Source organism: Frankliniella occidentalis, unplaced genomic scaffold (genome assembly GCF_000697945.3).
Source record: "Frankliniella occidentalis isolate FOCC.00 unplaced genomic scaffold, Focc_3.1 Scaffold304, whole genome shotgun sequence".
NCBI lineage: Eukaryota > Metazoa > Arthropoda > Insecta > Thysanoptera > Thripidae > Frankliniella > Frankliniella occidentalis.
Window position 1 is genome coordinate 19828 of NW_026267429.1, and position 19598 is coordinate 39425.

At 44.3% G+C, this 19598-nt stretch overlaps 2 protein-coding genes across 7 annotated transcripts; one reads left to right on the plus strand and one right to left on the minus strand.

Annotated features, from left to right (window-relative positions):
* Positions 1 to 6317: 6317 nt before the first annotated feature.
* On the minus strand, positions 6318 to 16206 carry LOC113213830 (eukaryotic translation initiation factor 4E transporter). Of its 6 annotated transcripts, none has more exons than XM_026433025.2 (24): positions 15645 to 16206; positions 13134 to 13237; positions 12967 to 13040; positions 12796 to 12889; positions 12545 to 12702; positions 12181 to 12444; positions 11775 to 12100; positions 11591 to 11698; positions 11367 to 11474; positions 10957 to 11234; positions 10731 to 10854; positions 10415 to 10660; positions 10141 to 10331; positions 9964 to 10027; positions 9655 to 9887; positions 9324 to 9573; positions 9137 to 9247; positions 8936 to 9062; positions 8706 to 8854; positions 8171 to 8317; positions 7325 to 7594; positions 7095 to 7199; positions 6842 to 7016; positions 6318 to 6755 (listed from the first exon to the last, which is right to left on the minus strand). In XM_026433025.2, exons 1-23 carry the CDS (start codon positions 15709 to 15711, stop codon positions 6847 to 6849), a joined length of 3768 nt encoding a protein of 1255 aa, XP_026288810.1. In that variant the 5' UTR covers positions 15712 to 16206; the 3' UTR covers positions 6318 to 6755; positions 6842 to 6846. The 6 variants fall into 6 exon arrangements, with proteins under 6 accessions (XP_026288810.1, XP_026288809.1, XP_026288808.1 ...); XM_026433024.2 differs by lacking the exon at positions 15645 to 16206 and adding an exon at positions 13732 to 14241 and having other exon boundaries at positions 10743 to 10854; XM_026433023.2 differs by lacking the exon at positions 15645 to 16206 and adding an exon at positions 13732 to 14241 and having other exon boundaries at positions 10141 to 10328.
* A 232-nt stretch (positions 16207 to 16438) lies between these two features.
* LOC113213831 (WD repeat domain-containing protein 83) lies at positions 16439 to 18010 on the plus strand. The gene is made up of 6 exons (XM_026433028.2): positions 16439 to 16596; positions 16788 to 16923; positions 16999 to 17200; positions 17273 to 17405; positions 17506 to 17614; positions 17694 to 18010. Exons 1-6 carry the CDS (start codon positions 16530 to 16532, stop codon positions 17950 to 17952), a joined length of 906 nt encoding a protein of 301 aa, XP_026288813.1. The 5' UTR covers positions 16439 to 16529; the 3' UTR covers positions 17953 to 18010.
* Positions 18011 to 19598: the final 1588 nt, after the last annotated feature.

Sequence of the window (19598 nt, forward strand, 5' to 3'; positions counted from 1 at the left end):
GGGGGGGGGGCGAGCTCTCCTTTGGTGCGTCCAGCATCCTGTCGCGGGTGTGTGTGCGTGTTCCACTCCCACCCACCTCAACTCCTTTTGCCTTGCTGGCCGGCCGCAGGCCCAGGTAGCGTGGCCAGCCCCAGCCAGGGGCCAGTTTACGCTGTTTCATCCTGAAGATTAATCCTGCCCCGATCCCTCCGCTGACCCCGCCGTCACGGCATTGACGCCGCCGTCGCCATCCACATCCTTCTCCCTATCACCCCCCCCCCCTTTCCCTCCGAATCCCTCACCGTTTAAAATTTTCTTCATTCTCTCCGTCGCCTCCTTCCCCCTCTAACACGCCTTGCTCAACGCTCCATCCAATAAACCGATTCCATGAATTCCACTTTTCATATCATCATCAGCCGCCATCGCCATCAACGCGGCGCCCGCCCAGGGCACATAAATTTCTCATCACCGCCTCGCCCGGCGCCGCACCGCTGCCGTCATCTCCTCCTCGCACGCACCGGCTCACGTCATCGGCTGTCGCAATTTTTCATAAATATGAAAAAACCTGGAGAGGCCGGCTGATGCGCGGCTGATGCGGCTGATGTGCGGCTGATGCGGCCGGCTGATGAGGCTGCCGAGAGGCTCAGCCTATTAATGTAGTAATCAGGACGTCATTAGCGGGCTCAACCCCGGGGCTGCCGGCCCGGCTGCCGGGCTGCGGCTGCGTCCGCGGTGCCCATCACCGCACTGCTATGCCGCCATCCGAACGCCTCCTCCCCCTGGAGGCCCTCATCGCATCGCTTCGCACCCCCCCCCCCCCCCCCCCCCCCCCCCCCCCCCCCCACCTTTGCACATGCGCCCGCGTCATGTCGGCGGAACGCGAGGAGACAAACCGCCAGCCCCAATCTGAAGCAAGCGACGGCGACGCGACGGCGGCACGGTGGCGGCGGTCCCTGTTTTCTTCGTCGCGGTGTTTCTGCTCCCCATATTTCCGACGGGTCGCGCCCGCCCGAGCGGTTTCGCTCTCTTTTCATTCTCTCTCTCTCTCTCTCTCTCTATCCCAGGTCCGAACGACCACTTTGACTCCTCGACCAGAAAATATGGATGCAGTGATGGCCCCCCGCGCCTTTGCGCCCAGGGGCCTCCAACAAAAAAAGTGTGTGGTATAGAGGAGAGCGGGAGCGGGTGGTGCGGCTCATATTGGTCGGGGACGCAGGGTGTGCTGCTTCCTCGTCGGCAGCTGGTCGGGATTTCTGCATCAATTTGAAGAAACATTTTTACCCGCCCCGGGGGGGAGTGTATACACCCGCGCATTTTGAAGCGAGTGCGGCGCCTGCGGGTGCGTCGATACCGTCCCGTCGGACACGCGTGCGAGGCAGCGTGCCTACCCCGCCGGGCGCTCTGCGGGCCCGCCAGCGCAGCGCCAGCAGCCAGCAGCAGCAGCCAGCTCCAGCAACACAGCCTCCGTCAGCCTCGCCGCCATCGGGATGATGTTGTTCTCCTGGCAGGGGTGGTGAGGTCGGGGATCACCACCCTCCCCCGTCGCGCCCCTCCTCCGCTACCCCTCTGTTGTTGAACGTGACAACGCAATACATTTTCCAGATACGCCGAGGCCGCACCGCACCGCACCACATCCCACCCCCCACGCAGCGCGGGAAGGTCAGAGAAACGGCGGCGTCCGAAACAACAACTACTACTACTCTGAAATAACTGCAATGTCCGTGCAGAAGAGCAAAGAAGCGAGGAAGGGGGGAGGGGAGGTGGGGCAGAGCTGCAGAGCTGCTCCAGCAGCCTTTTTTTGAGCGCGGACGTGTCCCAGGCCATCGGTAACAACCCCTCCCTCGCCCCCACCTCCCTCCGCTATCGCGCCTGATGGATTGCGCGTCCCCGCCGGTCCCTCCCTGGGCTTTATTGCGCTTAAAAAGATATGATGCGGATTAGCGAGCACTCTTGGCGACGAGCAATTATACGAGTTGGGGACCTCCTCCCCCGCTGCCCCCTCCTCAGCCTCCTGGACCCCAACAGCAGCAGTGGCGACCCGCGCGCGGGCCTAACACTTAATGGATATCCGCCTGGACGACGGCGAATGGGCGGTTGTAATAATAAGCAAGGTTATTATACAAAGCGGGGTGTTATTATTTTATTTTAAAGAGAGAGGCAAAAAGTCAGCCTCCAAGGCAGTCGTTTGACTGCACCCAAAAAAATGTGTTCTCAATTCAAGAAGATACCCAAAATTTTAAGGCAAATAGTGTAAATTTAAGTGTAAATAGGGGTTAAAATAAGAACATTTGCCTGAAAATTTTGGGGATCATCTTGAATTGAGAACAATTTTTTGGGGGTGTGGGTAAACCAGAGTACGTAGCAGGTAAATTGTGTGAAGTTAAAGTGTAACTGGCCTTCCTCCACTCGTCCCCCCATGATGTCCTGCTCGTGCTTCAATTTCAAATGACGGGCCACTCTCGGATTCAATACGGGGAGCGACAGTGTTCCTCTGCAGCAGCGGGTCGGGTCCGGGCGGGATTGAGATGGAAAGTAGAGGTGTTTGCCTACCTAGCAGACGTTTACTTTTGCGTGTGGGGAGGATACAGGCGGGCGAGCGAAAGCAGCTCGGAAAGCAGCGGGGGACGGACGAAGCGAGAGATGGAGAGAGTGAGAGGTTCACGTGAAGGGATGACGACGAGGAGCAGTGTACAGTGAGGGAGGGTGTTGCTCTGTATCCCCCGAGCGTCGTACAGCGCGTTGTGTTCTGTCAAAAGGCCCCAAATGATTCTTGTCTGTGGCGGTGGGGAGGGGTGGCTGGGTGTGCGTGCCCTTGCTCCTTGCGCGCGTGTATGTGTGAGTGTATGTGTGAGAGAGATAGACCGTGTTTGTGTGTGGGAGTGAGTTGGCCCGGGCGGACTGCACCACACAGCACACATGCGGCTGAATAAGGCGGACCGCATGTTACATTTGCCACAATTCAGCCAGGTCGGCTGTGGGGGGCGTGAGGCGCTGGCGGGGCGCGGGTGCCGGGGGCGGCGCGCGGGGGGCGGTTCGGTTCGACGTGCCCGGCATGGTGAGCCGAGGCGGGGCGCTGACAAGGCGCTGATTGCTGGTCCTTCCGCCACGCCCCGCCACGCCCCGCCACGCCCCGCCACGCCCCACCACGCCCCGCCACGCCCCGCCACGCCCCGCCACGCCCCGCCACGCCCCACCACGCCCCGCCACGCCCCGCCACGCCCCGCACGACTGGGGGTGGTTTTCGTGCGGCGTGCCGATGTTGTGATGGATAAGCTTGGAGCTGTATCGGGCCGGGAGGGTCATGTCAGATCAAAACAAGACGCACGCGCCCAGGAGCAATGTGTGTAACCGACTCTGCGGTTTCATGCCGCGAGCCTGGAGGACGGCGTTGGAGGGCACGGGGATTTTGATGACAGCGACTTTCTCTACACTACTTGCCTGACTTGTTTCTTTGCATTGATTGTTTTCAGGTCTTGATAAGGGTTGTAACTTCGTGTCCGCGGTTCGTGGACCAACACGGCCAGTGCTGCTCGCCCCCACCTCCCTTCCACCCTTTTCTCCTTCTGTTCTCACGACCCCCGTCTCGTCGGGTGGAGGGCCACGGGAAACGTACCCAACCACCCGGAGAGAGTTTGTGGACGCCACGAGGAGGCCTCGGGCTCGGGCCACCGGTGTGGCGCGCGCCCCCCCGGGCCACGATGCTTGTCTGCAGGACTTTCTTTGTTCGCCGGGCGGCGCCTCCACTTCGGGGCCTCGGGGATTCCCAGCACGTCCAGCGCAGGCGGGTACGGTGCCCCCCACACTACTCACCACAGATACGCCCCCGCTCCGCCCCGCCTCGCCCCGCCTCGCCCCACCAGGGCCCGTGGCCCGCAGGACCCCGTGTTGTTGCGGCACGGCTGCAGGCTGCGGGGGTAACAGCTCCTGGCCGTGGTCATGAGGGGGCTGCTGAAGGTGAGTCGAGTGCGCGCGACGCGTCCTGCAGTCTTTTGCCCTCAACCCTCCCTCGCCCCTCAAGCTTTTTCAGCAGGACCGCAGAACCTCCACCTGCTCTGCGGTGACCCTCCTCGCCCACGCCCCACCCCCTCCCCTCTTGACCGCACAGAGGGCACTGGAAAGGCAATTACTAACTGACCAACGCTCGGTCCCGCCGCGCCGGCCCGGCTGGAGAGGGGTGTGTAAGGACTGACTCTGACGGACGTCCCGGTTTGTAGCGTTTGTAGCCACATAGTAGTTGGTAGCTACAACACAACACAACCGACGCGGCCAAATGCAACTTCATCCGAACCAGAGTAGTCAGAATATCTGTTGGCCTTCCAATGGATACGTTGGGTATCAAAATGAGTATAAAGGTAAGATACTAGTATCCTCTGCAGGCTCTGTAACCGTCATTGGCATCCCCGCTCTCGCTGGGCCCGTCGGTGCGATCCGCCCACCCGCCAGACGCCAGATAGGCAACTCCTTGAACGCCGCTTGAAGCGACGTGCAAAACCAGGCAAAACCAGCCCCAACCAAACCAACCCCCTCTCACGTCCGATCCCGGTAGAAAGCGTCGTGGTTCCGAAAATGAGGATCGCGTCTCTCACCTGCCCTGATGGAGAAAAGCCGTTTAGCACTAATATCGACAACCAAAAGCGCAACGCCTAGGATAGGGGGGCCTTGGTCTTCCCACCTGGACCAGAAGCACCAAGTCAGCCCTACCCAGCTTCAGCTGCCTCGGCCGTCCTGCGCCCAGCCGCGGCGCTCGGCGCTCACATCTGCCCTGCCCACTCCCTGCGAGGCGGACCGCCTATCTCATTAAACAGGCATTAAAAGTTCGGCCCCCAGATGAAATACGGTGTATACACCGAGGTGAGGGGCGGTGGTGCTGCCGTAGGTAGGGGCGGGTGGGGTTGGCCTTCACCGATCAGACGGGCCACATGCTGGGGGCGTTATTGTATCTTATTTTCAGGGTTCGAAAATATTTATTGTGTCTATAAAAACCGTAATAAATTTCTACAAATAAAGCATGAAAATCCACCCACCACTTTTAATCAATTCTGATAATTTCCTGTCACTTTTGATGGTAAATTTAGCCTGATTATCACTACCTCACTACCTCTGTGAATAGTAAATTCAAAATAGTGGTCTGCAGCACGTCTGCAGTGGTTTTTAACAGTCCAAAAGGGAATAGATAGGGAGACATATTTTATACCAATATTTATTATTATTTAATAATTTGCATATATCTTTTTTTACAATTTTTACATCATACTAGTTTGTACAATTATTAACAGTCAGTCATACGTACAAAAAAAATTCAAAGATGAAATATCACATATCCAATCCTCTCATAAAATGAGCCTTGATCTCACGAGAGGAGTATGCACCTAGTCTACAAAATAGTACGAAACACAAAACTAGGTTGTGTTCAAAATTTTATCTTTCTTCACATACTTACAATAATTTAGTTGTCATGAGTATATTCAGTTAAAGAGAGTGTATTCTCATTTTGCTACTGAGGATAAGGTCTCTAGTGAAACACCAATGAAGCTTAAACTCACTTCCACATCTAATCCTCAATAATAAAAAATGTTGACATCTAAGAGAAAAAATTACAAATACCTTTGACTACTTATAAATGGAGTCATTCATTGTTAACGATAATGGGGAGACGACTTACTTAAAGCAGCTAGTATCTGAAGTTTAAGAGGAGACTAAGACCAGCACCAATGCCTGCTGAACCTTTGGTAAAATCTCTGCCACTAACTGGCTAATGGCTATAAATGGCAGGGAATCTACCAACACATTCTGCACAGCACAGAATATATGATGCTTACAGCATATTCTTTACATGAACGAACAAGGCTCAGATACCGCCACCTAAATGGGTAATTCCTTATAAGATCACTTTGAAAAAAATTTCAATTGGACTAAGTTTTGAAGATTTAAAGGCAAATATTTCAGTAGCAAACAGAATATAGCAAAATCCAAGTGTGAAGCATTGTTGTGTCCCTGGAATGATGAAGCGTATCAGTGCACACAAATCTTGATTTCCTACAAGCTTCAAATAGGGACATACTGTCAGGCATAATATGAAGGCCAGAAACATTTACCAGCCTACACACAATCTATGATCGTGTAGGAGTAAGTGTGATTCAGGTTTGTAAATTGCATCTCAGAAAGGCAGCTACAGATCAGTTGCAAATCCTTCAATACTCCCAACCAGCAAAGTTCATTTTCAAAATGAATGATTTTAAATGGGAACTAAATGGCCACTGGGTTCAAACAAATGTACCAATGTACATCTCATATCTGTAGAAAAATTTTGGTGTTGTAGGATAGGAATGACACTGAAATTCTTGCTTTCAATAATGTTCTTTTTCGTCTTTGAAAAGAGTACAGGACAAAACAATGCACAACCATATTGAACTAGACCCAGGCACATGCTGCCATTCCCAGCCAGCTCATAAGAAAAATCAAGTAATGAGCAGAATCAAGTTTTGACAAGCCAGGAAAATAAATATACAAGCTTCTAGTAGGACAACCTTGATGGAGCTACATGCCCATTATAAAAGGTAATGGTCAAAATACAACACTGAATAAGCATTCTTTATGTAACACAAGGTTCTGAGAAAAAAAAAATTATGTTGGCTTTACAAGACGTACTACAAAGAAAATAAGAGAACAAAAAATAAAAATCTTAGCCATGTGATTCTATATACCCATCAACAAAATTTAATAAATAATAGAGCTTGGTTGATCAAATTTTCCTAATAATTCATTAGCAAGAGAAGCTGCAAAAAAGCAACAGATCATATTACTCCTTTTAAAATGAATGAGTTATCCTGAATTTGCAAGAAAAGGAAATAAAGTAGTGTACCTCAATTAGTTGGGCACTGCCTGCTGCAAACGTTCAATTTCTTCTACACTTAGCATTCCTTGAGCAGGAATGGAAGGGCCTGATCTGGCAGATTGAGCGAGGACCTCTGGGGAGAACCAGCGAGACAGTTGATTGGTGTTTGATGAAACATCTCCAGAGCCTCCATGGGACATTGCTGTAGAAAAATGGATACATGAACAAATCTTGCACAATGCATAATTCATTAGAATAAAAGTCTTTAATAAAAACGTACCACTTTTTTGATTGGAGAAATGTGCCCCCATTAGCATTTGTTGAAGAGGAGATGTGTTGTGCTGCTGATTCTGCATTCCACCATGCATAGACTGCATGTGTTGGCCTACACATAAAAAATAAAATTTAAAAAATTTAAAGTGGAAACAGAACAAACATTTGTTTGCCTTCTCTATTCATGAAGGCATGAAGAAGTTCTGTCTGCAATTTCTGAGAAGTGAGGATGCTAACCGCGTTGATTTGATGATTGAGGCATTCCAGGTCGAGCTTGCATTATATTCATGTTGTACTGCTGAGTTTGTTGAGCCATGTTAGGGGGAGGAGTGCTCAGGGTCATCTTGGAGCGAGTATTGTACTGAGGTTGAGGGGGTGGTGGACCTCGCAAGTATGCAGGCATTCCTTGCATTTGCTGAAGATGGTTCTGTGAGCCACCACTAGGCTGGGATGGAAAACTATCATTCCCTGAGTAGAAGTTGTTGTTGGACTTCAAGATAGGACGACCTAAACAGGATATAAGTGCGCTCATTAGTTAACAGAACAAGAAAATGTAAATGGAGAACCACAAATATTAACTCTGCTTTGGAAAATCTAACATTTTAAGTATCATGCACCAAACAAAGTCTGGTAACACAAGATATCAGGTACACAAGCAAATGTTCCTAATTACAAACACATGAAAAGCAGGCTAACTATGCATCAAATTATCAGTCAGGGTGTTAAAAGAAACATGCACAGGATTCAAATTCTGGAATCCTCCAACTATAGATTAGATCATACAAGTTGCTGGGAGATAAATGACCAGCTTTCAAAAGTAAGATTCAGAGATTCAGAATTTTTTTTATAAAGCAAAGCGTAAAGAGAAAAGCAGACAGGGCAAGAAGGTCAGCATCAAAACCACAGCAGCACCTAGATTATAAAAGCAACAAATGGAAGTAAACTTCTGCTAAAGCAATTTAAACACACTGTAAAATCTGGTTGCAAAAATTGATTTAGGTACACAAAATAGAGAAGTGGCAAGTAAAGCAGTGCTGTCATGCAGTAAAAATAATTTCTTCATGATAACAGCAGAGCACTGACCCTGTGGCTGAGCCTGAGATTTGTTCTGATTCCAATTTGGAGGTAATCTATGCTGCTGATGCTGCTGAACCTGAGAGGCTGAAAGTTGCATGTTCTGTTGTCGAGGTCCTTGCTGCATTTGTTGCAAGTCACTTAAACTCATTCCACCTGGAAGCCCATTTGCACATAGTGTTATAATCAGAATCTTCAATTTGAAGATACTTCTCAAACCGCCCAAAAACTGGCAACAGTTACAGTGAAACCTGGATAGTGAGAACTTGGACAGTAAGGATACCTCCTTCTAAAGCAATATTTAGATGAACCAATGTCAAATATGTCATGTGAGCACCTCGTTATACCATTCTGAGACCCCAGTCACGAGCAATTCTTACTATCTAGGTTTCACTTTAGAATTGTCCATAAATAGAAGTTCAACTAGCAAAACATTCTCTTCAGATTCCACTTTCCCTCCCATCAAAGAACAAAACAAATTAAGAACAACATTTACATATTCAAAGGATGAAGAAAGAGTTCAAGATGAGAGAAAGCTACACACCTATCTTCTGATCGCCATCCTTTTCAGCATTCATTTTCTTCAACACAGATGTAGGAGTGAAAGCTAGTGGCGTTGGGGAAGACATGGGATGCTTCACATCCTTATTCATAGAGCTATTGTTGAAGTTTCCAACATTTGGGGAGATGGACCTGATAAGCATCATAAATATTTAAAAAATTTAAAAATAAGATAAAAAAACAATGAAAAGCAAACGGTAGCTTGGGACTGACCTGTGAGTTTCTTGGCGCTTCCTGAGGGCTTGTTCTCTCTGTTCTTCGAGTTTTTTCTTGATCAATGCTGACTGCATCAAGTGTTGTGCCTGGGGATTCATGTCCCTAGGTGATGGAACTCTCTGACCTAAATCAAGATATCAATTAGCACTGACGGAATGGATGTACTGACAAATTAAGAATTCAATGAATCACTCCTACCAGACTGGGTTTTCAAAATACTCAATAGCAGCTCCTGATGACGGCGGGTAATAGCAGGGTTTTGCAATTGCTGCACAAGATTCTGAGTGGTGATCTCTCTTTGCGCCAGACCTGAAGAGAAGATACTCATGAAGGTTTCCTCTGATAACATTCACAGGTATTTAATAAGAAAGTGAAAATACAGTACCTCTGAGAATGGCTTGAGCTTCAGCCCGCTGAAGCAAGTCATGATTCAGAGGAGTGTTTGCAATTAAGGTCTGGACATCTGGTGGTAATGGAGACCGATTGGGTTGAACACTGTTAAAATGATCGGATTGCAACATTTGTCCTTGTCGTCGGTTTGCCTGTTGGTGCATCTGATGGGATTGGTGCATTTGCTGCTGAGACATCCTAGCATTGTTCATTAGTTTAGATAACATATCTTGTGGATGTTGCCTCTGTAACAACAAAAAAATGCTCATTTAGACATCATTGTTTAATCACATAACCCAAAATTAAAAGTTCTATTGAGAACATGCCTGTTGCTGTTGAAGTTGATGCTGCTGCTGTTGCTGCTGCTGCTGCTGTTGTTGATGAGGGTGCTGTTGTTGCTGTTGCTGCTGTTGCACTTGAAGTAGTTTCATAAGAAGCTCTTCCGGAATATTATATGGTTGTGATGATTGTGACTGAGAATGATGTTGACCTCCATGACCAGCAGGACCCATTGAACCAATTGCTGTTTGTGGCATACCTGGAAAGGCACCCATAATAGCTGCAAGCCAAATGTTAAATGAGATCACAAAATAAAAGATACAGAAAAAGAAAAAAGAAAAATTAACTGAAATTACCATTGTTTGATGCATTAACTGGCGCTTCACTAGCAACTTGAGGCTCCATATTTCTCTTCATGATCTGAAGTTTGACAAAAACAAAAGAATTTAGGGTCAACAGTTCTAAGTAAAGACCCAACTGCACACAGTAAAAATTACATGACTATTAAAACATATGAGACACAAAATACATACCAGCTTCTTTAACGCTGCTACTTCATCTTCCTTGTGTTGCATGTGCTGTTGGAGACCACCATGGTGCACTACACTAGCAATAGCAGGATCTGCTAATCGTGGCTCTCTAACAGGTGGCATTGCTCCCCCTTCAGGCTTGGGTCTCATCCTGGCTTCTAGTTCCTCAACACTGTGAATCTTGCCAGATACTTCTATACAGAAAACAATAAAGAGTAGAATTACTTAAAGGGGAAAAAACTAAGACATCATAACACATGATAAGGATGTTATTTACCTAAGTCTCTAATACTTGGAATTTCACCTGGAGCGGGATGAGTTTGAGCATCAGAGCCCCGACGCAACATCTCCAAAAGTTTGTTTGGAGCATTTTGCTGAGAAAGTTTAGCTTGAAGCTGTTGCTGCTGAAGATGTAACTGTAACTGTTGCTTTTGATGAAGAGAACTTGCAGCTGGTGATATTGGAGCAAAAAAGCTGTCCAATTCATTACCACTAGGAATAGATATTGTTGGCTCAGTTATGTCTGAAAAAGCGCAAAATAATGATCATTTCCAACTAAAAAAACACACTGATCTTAAGTCACAATACCTCACCATTGATCATACTTGTTAGATCATCCGGCACTGTTCTCATGCTATCATCATTTGTAGGACTATTTCTTGAGAACCACTGACGGAATCGTGAGCCCCCAGCTGTAGCTTCTGCCTGACCACCATTCTGAAACACAAGTACAGTATTAATAAAAACCATGAAAATAAGGTAAGACATCACATTTCAATGAGAAGGGTATCACTAAACGATGTATAAGGGAAAACTTACCAAATTTAAGAGGGGCAATGAATCAATCTTCAAGAAGTCATCAAGGTTGAAGTCAATATGAGCAGAGTTAGTTGAATTACCAGCCTTTTCAGCTATGTCTGCACGTCCATTTTCAACACGGGCTGAGGAATCTTCACTGATGTCCATGCGTTCCTTGTGTTCTTTGGAATCATTAGCAGCTTCAGCTAAAGTCCGATTTTGCTTCGCTCTCTTCTCCTTTGTGTCTGGCGATGAAGTTGCCAAAGGCCCTCCAGCTCTTGACTTATCACCCTTACCATCTAGAAATACATACAACAGGATTACTGCATTAGAAAGTAATTTCATTTGATGACACTTCCCCTACATACACATAAGAGCACTATGTGTATCAGAACTGAAAAGTAACACAGTGGAAGTCAAGATAATCCTACCAGGAGAAGCCTTCTTCGATGTCTCTTGAGGAGGTGGAGTAGAAGCAGTTCTGCCACTAGAAATGCTTGAATCAGAAATTTTCCTACCACCAGGTGCTAGTCTTGAGTCTGAATAAATAACAAACATTTAGTTACAATTTACACTAACACCTAAATAGTTGAGTGCTGAAAAATTATGAATCATGAACGGATTCACACTGTGGTACTTATTTAGAAGTACTTACTGGCTTTAGCTCGTGTGTTCTTCTTTCCCCGTCCAGTAACTTGGCCATCCTCCGGTATGTCTTCAAATCCGCGCAACTCAATAGTGTCATGCTGAGAAGTAGGACCAGCTGGAATCAAAACAAAATCAAAAATAAATGAGTGGTTCAAACAAAACAACATAGTAGCCAATTTCATTTTACATACCAGAGAACCATTCCGGCTCCTCCTCCCTACTGTCATGACGTCTCCTTCCATAGCGGTTATCTCTCATGTCATCTCTCCGATCTCGATCGTCACGTCTACCTCTGTCGTCTCTCCCATCTCGATCCTCTCTGTCAGGTCGTCTCATCAAACGGTCAGTCATCCTGTCATCAACACGTTCATGTCTCTCATTACGTCCTTTATCCGCTCTCCTATCGAAACGATCTTTATCGAGGTCTCGATCACGCTCGCGGTCACGGTCACGTTCACCATCCCGATCACGTTCACGAGGAAAGTCCCAGCCGAATCCCCGCCTTCGGTTCTCATGCCTACGCAAAGAGAAAATCAATTCGTCAGGACTAGCAATGCTCATTTGAGCTGGGTGTCATTGGCAAGCCAAGAAACCCACCTTAAATCAGCATCCCTGTCTCTGTGATTGCGGTCAGAGTCAGCACCTCGACTCAACGGACCAGAGCCTGTACCCCCACCAGGCCGAAATGAGCCATGCTCTGGAGCAAGCGTTCCATCAAGCTGGTCCCAAACAGCTTCTCGCATTTCCCAAGAGGGCTCTCGAAATTCCCAAGGTGCATCACGAGCAGGGATTCTCCCACTACCGATTCGTCGCGCAGTAGGCAGCTCACGATGGCCAATGTCTCGGCCAAGAATGAGGTTGCTATTACAACAGACATTATTAAAGAATCGCACAAAATGCCAAAGTAGAGGATTTGGCAGTAAATTATCAAAAGCGTTGGAAACGCTTATTGTCACTGTACCTCTCAGGTTTCCCTATAGGACTTTCAGGCCTTCGTCCAGCTCCAGCTGATTGAGATGGGGGAACATAACATCCAGAATTAAAGCTGCGACGTTGCGGACTAAGAACAATACCATCCTGCTCTTTCTTGACTCTTTCCCGAGGGTCATTAGATCGCCTCTGAAATAGGAATAAAATAAAGGTCAGAAATTGAAAAAAAAAAGAAAAAAAAGGAACTAAAGGCAAATTCCCAAGGAAATTTGAAAAACCCACCTTCTCAGCATTGCCTGTTGAATCCCCTCGACGGCGAGAATCTTCCTCGGTAGGAGTTTCAGATCGTTTGCGATCTCCATGCCCTGCAATGGCCCTGGGAATTGAAAGAGAAAATAATAAGCAAAAATAAAACTAAGTAAGTATAGAAATTGTAAAATCAGCAGATCATACTCATTATTTGGATTGTCCAAACATGCTGGTCTTTTGTTTGCTAAGGGATGAGATCTCAACTCCATAAGCCTCCCCTAGAAACATATGTAAACATGTAATTTCACAATTAATAAAATTAAGAAAGAGGCACACATAACTAATACAGTGAGAAGTTAGTTAAAACATACCCGAGTATACTTAAGATCAGGAGCATGACGAGGATGTTCATCATCATCTTTGTCATCACCAGACAGACCACCTTCACTCATAGCAATAGTCTCCTCCGCTTCATCTGTAGAACAGAAATTCAATACATTACAACAAAAGTATTAAATTGTTAGGTTTGTTGCATGAATAGATCAACTGATAAAATTGATCAATGACCTCAACACATCAGAATCAACACATACAAATACTATTTTACGTACAATAACTAAAAATACAGCTCTAAAACAACAGTTTTCATTTTTAAAACTTATACTGCTAGTATGCAAATCGACGCCACTGAACAGTTCTAAGAGAAAGTACAACATAGAAAGATAAGAACATTTTATAATTTATCAACATTAACATGGAACGAAATCTGTGATCATATTTCGAATACGGAGAGTGGGCATGTCGAAAAAAAAGGGATGGAGAGGGGGGGGGGGAGATGAAAGAGTAAGCCTGTAGACGACGGTGGAGGCGGGTAGTTGACCTCTGTCAAATGGGCCCGGCGCAAACCGGTGCTATCAGCTGGCCTGAACGGGATTTGAGGAAAAGGCACAAGATGTGAGTAGTACTTACTCCCAGAGCGCTTCCTCCCAGACCTTGAGCGGAACCAACGCATTCCCCCATTCTGTGTTGTTTTTCCTTGCAAAGGTCCACCCGCGGGGCCCCTGGGGCGCTTCCTCGCCCTCGACCTACGCACTCTGATTGGACCGGCGCCTTCCATGTCCAGCTTGTGTCAAAACTTGTCAAATTTCACAAAACGAACGTAGTCCAAAGAACGGAACCTTATCAAGAATGTCAAAAACGACGACACTCGCTTGCAAAAGTGTACGTCGCTAAAAGTTAAAGCAGGCTATCGGTCCCGTGCTTCTGGCACGTGGTAGTACGGATAAAACTCAAAAAGTTATAAATTGAAAATATGTCACAGTTCAACATAAAATCAAACGTCAGGGTCGGTCCGGAGTCTAGTGATCGCACGGCACGACACGGCGAAACAGTCCCGAGAAACGCGCAAGCTAATCCGCTTCTCTACGCCGCCACTGACTGACACTGCGAGCTCACCACCGACTGACCGACTGTCGGACGACAAAAGTTTCCGGGGGGGAGGGGGAGGGGAGCGGGTGGGTGGGGAAGGAGAAGCGTAAGAGCGTAAGGCGGGAAAGCCTTCCGGTCAATCAAACAGCTGCGCAGCTCGCGCGCCCGGGGGGATTGCTTCAAATTACTGTTGTACACCCAAACTGCCTACAAGATAATGCAAAAAATTTCCTGATGCCTCATGAACCAATGTCAAACAATCTGTTCCTGGCGAGGTAGGTAAGAGAAATCCTGAGTGAATAAGATAAGCACATGACAAGTCCAAGTATTCTTAGGGCAGAAATTCAACTTAACACAGAAAAAGGAGACTGCTGCAGCCACAATGAAGAGAAGACCAGTGACAAAATCCATAATTGTACCATAGAAGTTGATTTCTTGCTTAATCTTCGACCTACTTTTACTTACAAGCACAGATGGGCTTTGTTTATATGTGTCTCTTCTGTGTCCCTTTTCCCATCAGATACTAATCCTATACCAAACTACAATTATTACCACTCAATGCAATGGTGGGTGAGCCGCATTGCCGAAGAATAGGAAAAGTAGAAACAAAAACAATAAAACAGCAAGTAAAATTGAAAGACTCCAGTACCAAGAAATTTTTAACCAGATTCATATGAAATATTACCATTTAACTCTAATAAATGTCTTAGAATGTGGACAAAGTTCTATGACAAGGGGGGCTTTTCACATAGCAAATTCTAATTCGTGGTTCAAACAGCGGTATTATAGTAACATTATGAATACTATGAATGTTATAAGCAGGGTTAACACACTGATTATACTGCTACACACCTGACCCAATGTCATAAAATATGGGGTCAAATAATTTACTAAAAATGAACTAAAAAATAATAAGCCCACCTCTAAAATAACTATAGGTGGTCGTAAAAAAGGCAAGGTATAATAAATGAATGCAAATTCTGAAGATTTTCACTACGAACGCAGTGACCATCCCCAAAACAACCATTACCAGCTTAAATGTGAAGAGCACTATTATCTAGCTAGTTTAAACATGCTGGTAAAAGAATTTAATGGTACACAGAAAAAGGTTTAGTTGTGTGGCTCTGGCGATCAAAATTGTACATAACTATTAAGCTGGGTGAATATCCACAAGAGGTTCCCCTGTGCAAAGTGGCTTATTAATAGAAACTGTAAAGGATCAACCTTATATGCCACATCGTTTAAGAAATGCAGGTCGACTATCAACCAGCCATTTAAATAGAAAAGGCTTGTCAAAAATCAATAGAAACTGAAGAAAACTAAAAGCAAAGTGCGAGAGAACATATGGAAGGAATTCATTGACAATAAGGGTTAGAATTACAAGTCAAGCAACAATTTTAAAGACAGATGTTGAGTACAAACCTAACCTACAAACCATTTAGGAATAAACTCACCTCCCGAAGTGGATTTTCGTTCCCTGGTTGTATCTATCTTCGCATCCGTTGAAGTGGACCTCGACATTATATTATTTAAATGTTCTATTCAATTAAAAGTACTAAGATCTTGGTTTAATAGGACAAGCCTATTACTAAAGTTGATATCACAGACTTCAAGTAAAAACTAAAATTCCATTGAAGGACACCGATTCTTGGTCCTATATACACTTATTCAGTCCTAAGCACAGCACAAAGTTGAATAACTCAAAGAGCACGTTTGTAAATGATGTTCATTAACAATTCCAGGCGTTCGAAAATCCACTGATGCAAAAATAGAAAATGTCGGCGTATGACCTCTTAACCACCACCAACTTGGTCGCTAATGATTGAACGCTTCTTTGGATGAAATGCAGAGTTTCCTCGCGATAAAAATTCCGGAAAGAGCTCAATGTGTTAAGAAGTTCATTCTGGAAACAGTGACAACAGCTTCAAGTCTTCTACAGCACATAAACTCTCGAATTACAATATTGTGATAACACTAACGCATCCTGCGCGCGACGTTTCGACTACAGACGGACAGACAGACGGACAAAATCAATGGCCGTTGTTGTGGTAGTGACGTTAGAGAAGAAGACATGCTGCACAACCTAAAAGAACTAAAATTGTTCCCTAAAATATGAACTGAGAAATGTAGAGCATCTTTGACAACATTAATTATACATAATATTATAACTGATTTAGGTTTAAAGTTATTTACAGTTTGCATCTTGTAAACTATAGATAACTCTAGCATGGTATGAGGTGTGGTAGTTGGTCAACATGGCAGCAGAAGGCAGAAAATAACCAAACTTAACTTCCCAAACAGAAACTCCGTTATCCGCGCCGCTTCAAATTTTAGTTGAAATGGATATTGAACTGCTTAAGACTTTAGACTGTAACCAAGGAGCTGTCAGATCTGTACGATTTAATGGTGCGTTGTTAACTTATCTTATTTCTCTTTGCCTTTCTAAAAATGTTTTATTTAATTGTCTCCAAGCTGCAATGGACTATCAACACAAAACAATTTCAGCAACTAAAGATTGATAACAATTTTATAATAATTATCAATTGAAATTTCATTTCATGTCCAATAGTTTGATTATTTTTATTTTCATTTTTCAGTGGATGGGGCATATTGCTTAACTTGTGGATCAGATAAAAAGTTAAAACTTTGGAATCCGTACCGAAATTTACTCCTTAAAACATATGCAGGGCACGGTAATGAAGTATTAGATGCATGTGGCTCTTGTGATAGTAGGTAGGAAACACTTCTGAGAACGGCATTAAAATTTCATTTTATAGTTGCACATTTAACCAAACTTCTGTGTTACAGTCAAATTGTTTCCTGTGGTGCTGACAAAACTGTGATAATTTGGGATGTTAGCACTGGTGCACCCCTCAGACGTCTACGAGGTCATGCAAGTAATGTTACTTGTGTAAGATTTAATGAAGAATCTTCAGTTGCAATATCAGGGTCTCATGATAACTGCGTAATGTGTTGGGATGTTAGAAGTCGAAAAAATGAACCCATGCAGGTAAGTTTGGTGCTTATTAAATGCTCTTTACAATGCTTAAATTTTCTCAGCAAATTACTCAATTCCTCACAGGTTTTGAAAGAGGCCAAAGATAGTATAAGCAGTATTCAGATTACAAATCATACAATTTTAACTGGATCTGTGGATTGTAGAATTCGTCAATATGACTTGAGAACTGGAGATCTTGTTAGTGATTTTGTTGGAGGTATTTATCCATTACCCACAATTTCCCCCTTCTATTTTACTTGTTTCATTCTGATAGCTGTACAAGAGTCTAGCAAAATATTAATTTCATATTATTTCAGAGCCTGTCCTCAGTGCAAGTTTTACTGGAGATGGTCAGTGCATAGTTGTTGGCTGTGGAGATGAATGTGTCAGGCTATTTGACAAAGACTCAGGAGAAATGCTTGGGGAGTGAGTACAGCCCATGTCAAGTTCAAACATATAGCAGCTTAAAATGCATTGTCATAATCCATGCTTCCACTGTCGGCAGGTACTCAGGGCACCGCACTGGAGATTTTCGGGTTGAAAGTGCTGTAGACAATACAGATGCCTTTATTTTGTCTGGTGCTGTAGATGGCAATATATGGTGCTGGGACATGGTGAAAGGAGAAGTTGCATCAAAATTGCAACATTCGCCTGGTGTAGTGGTCAACTCAATTCATCCTCACCCTTCTAAATCAGCTTTAGTCTCAGCAGCTGGACAGAATGTTAAATTGTGGGGTAAACCAGAATATCTTGACTCTGATTAGAAATGTGCTTGATCTATTGGATGATAAAGGTAAAATAAAATGCATTAGTATACTGTAACTTTCTGTATTATCACAACAAATCACTCACATTCTGTTGAAATAGCTACTATACACGTAAAAGGACAGAACTTCGAATAATGCTCTTCACCTATCAAAAACTGTAAAATAAATACATAAACCTAGACTTGATCATTATGGCAACTGTACATTCATTTGCATAATTATTCATTGACAAAGAATGCAAAATGGGGCAGCAACAGTATTAATAGTCTTACCAAAAGTACAGTTTTGGAAATTGTAGAATGGGAAGTTGGAATGACTATTTTCCCTTTAGAAATGTTACATAGCAAAGTTTTGAAAATTTCAATGATACCGACTCCTAACATCAGTTGATACAGTAGGTATTCTGTTATTTTTCATAGCTTCAATCAACTCTCACTTACAAAATATGGATTCTAGTTTTTTCTGTATAATATCCGATCATTATATGTTACTTTCACACACATACAGACTACAGCCCTGTTCAACCACAAGCACAGGGATATCTATCACTTAACAACTTAAAAAAATAGAAGCTTGACTCATTTACAGTACTCATTCTCAAAAAATTGTAATTAAACCTGGAAGCTAATCTATAATCTTATTCTGACTCGCAAGTTTAGTTACCACTTTTTCTTAATATCACACCGGAAAAGGAATCCACATGGGATGAAACGTGAAAATTTTCATCTTCGTGTAAAGATAAACATCTGCAGTCAGGGGTATGCTCTTACTTACATTATCCTTGAAGGGCATACCTCTGTCTATAGAGTTGAGAGATGATCCTTAAAATTAGGAACAATACAAATGGTTGATCAGAGTTGTAGATTTTTTATCTATTAAGTTACATAAGGAACATTTTTGCACTTTAAAGTAAGGGTTTCTCTTGGTCAAAACTGAGTATGAGCTGACTTCAGTATCTTAATACTTTTTACATAATGACAAGTATAGAGGTTTGGTGGGAAATTTGTGACACTCAACTGACTATTGTAACAACCCATCGCATCTAGGATCTCAGTAATGGGAATAAATGCAACTTGACATACCCATTCATTGCGGACCTTGGTAGTCCCGATTGTTATCTCAGGCCATCACAGCATTCAGTCTCGTTCCGTTTCACCATTTTCCTTTTCTTCCCATAAGATGAGCTGCAGTTCCATGATAATACATAATGTCAATAGAGAACTTTGGTTAATTTATTCTGGTGAGATGTTTTATAAGTAAGTTTATAAATACCTGAGAAAAGCATATATAGCAACTAGGATTTATGAAATTAGGTACTTTACTGCAGTAACACAAAATTGTATGCAGAATTTCAATAGGTATTGAAAGGGCACCAGGATTATTGATTTTCCCTCAAGATCTGTTGGTAACTGATGCTGGACAAATTTTCCAGAAAAGAATGGGTTTGAATAGGCCTTTTTAAGAAAATGAATGAACAGTTTGTTCATTGAGTACTAAAACAGAAAATACTAAACTTATCGAACAAAAAACAATACAAAGAAAACTATTAAGGACTAACATAACCATAACGAACATAAATATGAATACAAAAAGTCTGATTAACTTAACTTCTGCTCAGTATTGCTGGAAAAAAAATTGGAGTA

Bases quoted from the DNA above. Each gene is read 5' to 3' on its own strand.
- LOC113213830 (XM_026433022.2), bottom strand. From the start codon at position 13,879: ATGGAAGGCGCCGGTCCAATCAGAGTGCGTAGGTCGAGGGCGAGGAAG. The intron at 11,235-11,366 runs GTAGGATTATCT...ATGTATTTCTAG, and splicing joins ATCGAAGAAGGCTTCTCCTG to ATGGTAAGGGTGATAAGTCA. The intron at 7,595-8,170 runs GTCAGTGCTCTG...TATCCTGTTTAG, and splicing joins ATCTCAGGCTCAGCCACAGG to GTCGTCCTATCTTGAAGTCC.
- LOC113213831 (XM_026433028.2), top strand. From the start codon at position 16,530: ATGGATATTGAACTGCTTAAGACTTTAGACTGTAACCAAGGAGCTGTC. The intron at 16,597-16,787 runs GTGCGTTGTTAA...TTCATTTTTCAG, and splicing joins CAGATCTGTACGATTTAATG to TGGATGGGGCATATTGCTTA. The intron at 16,924-16,998 runs GTAGGAAACACT...TCTGTGTTACAG, and splicing joins TGTGGCTCTTGTGATAGTAG to TCAAATTGTTTCCTGTGGTG.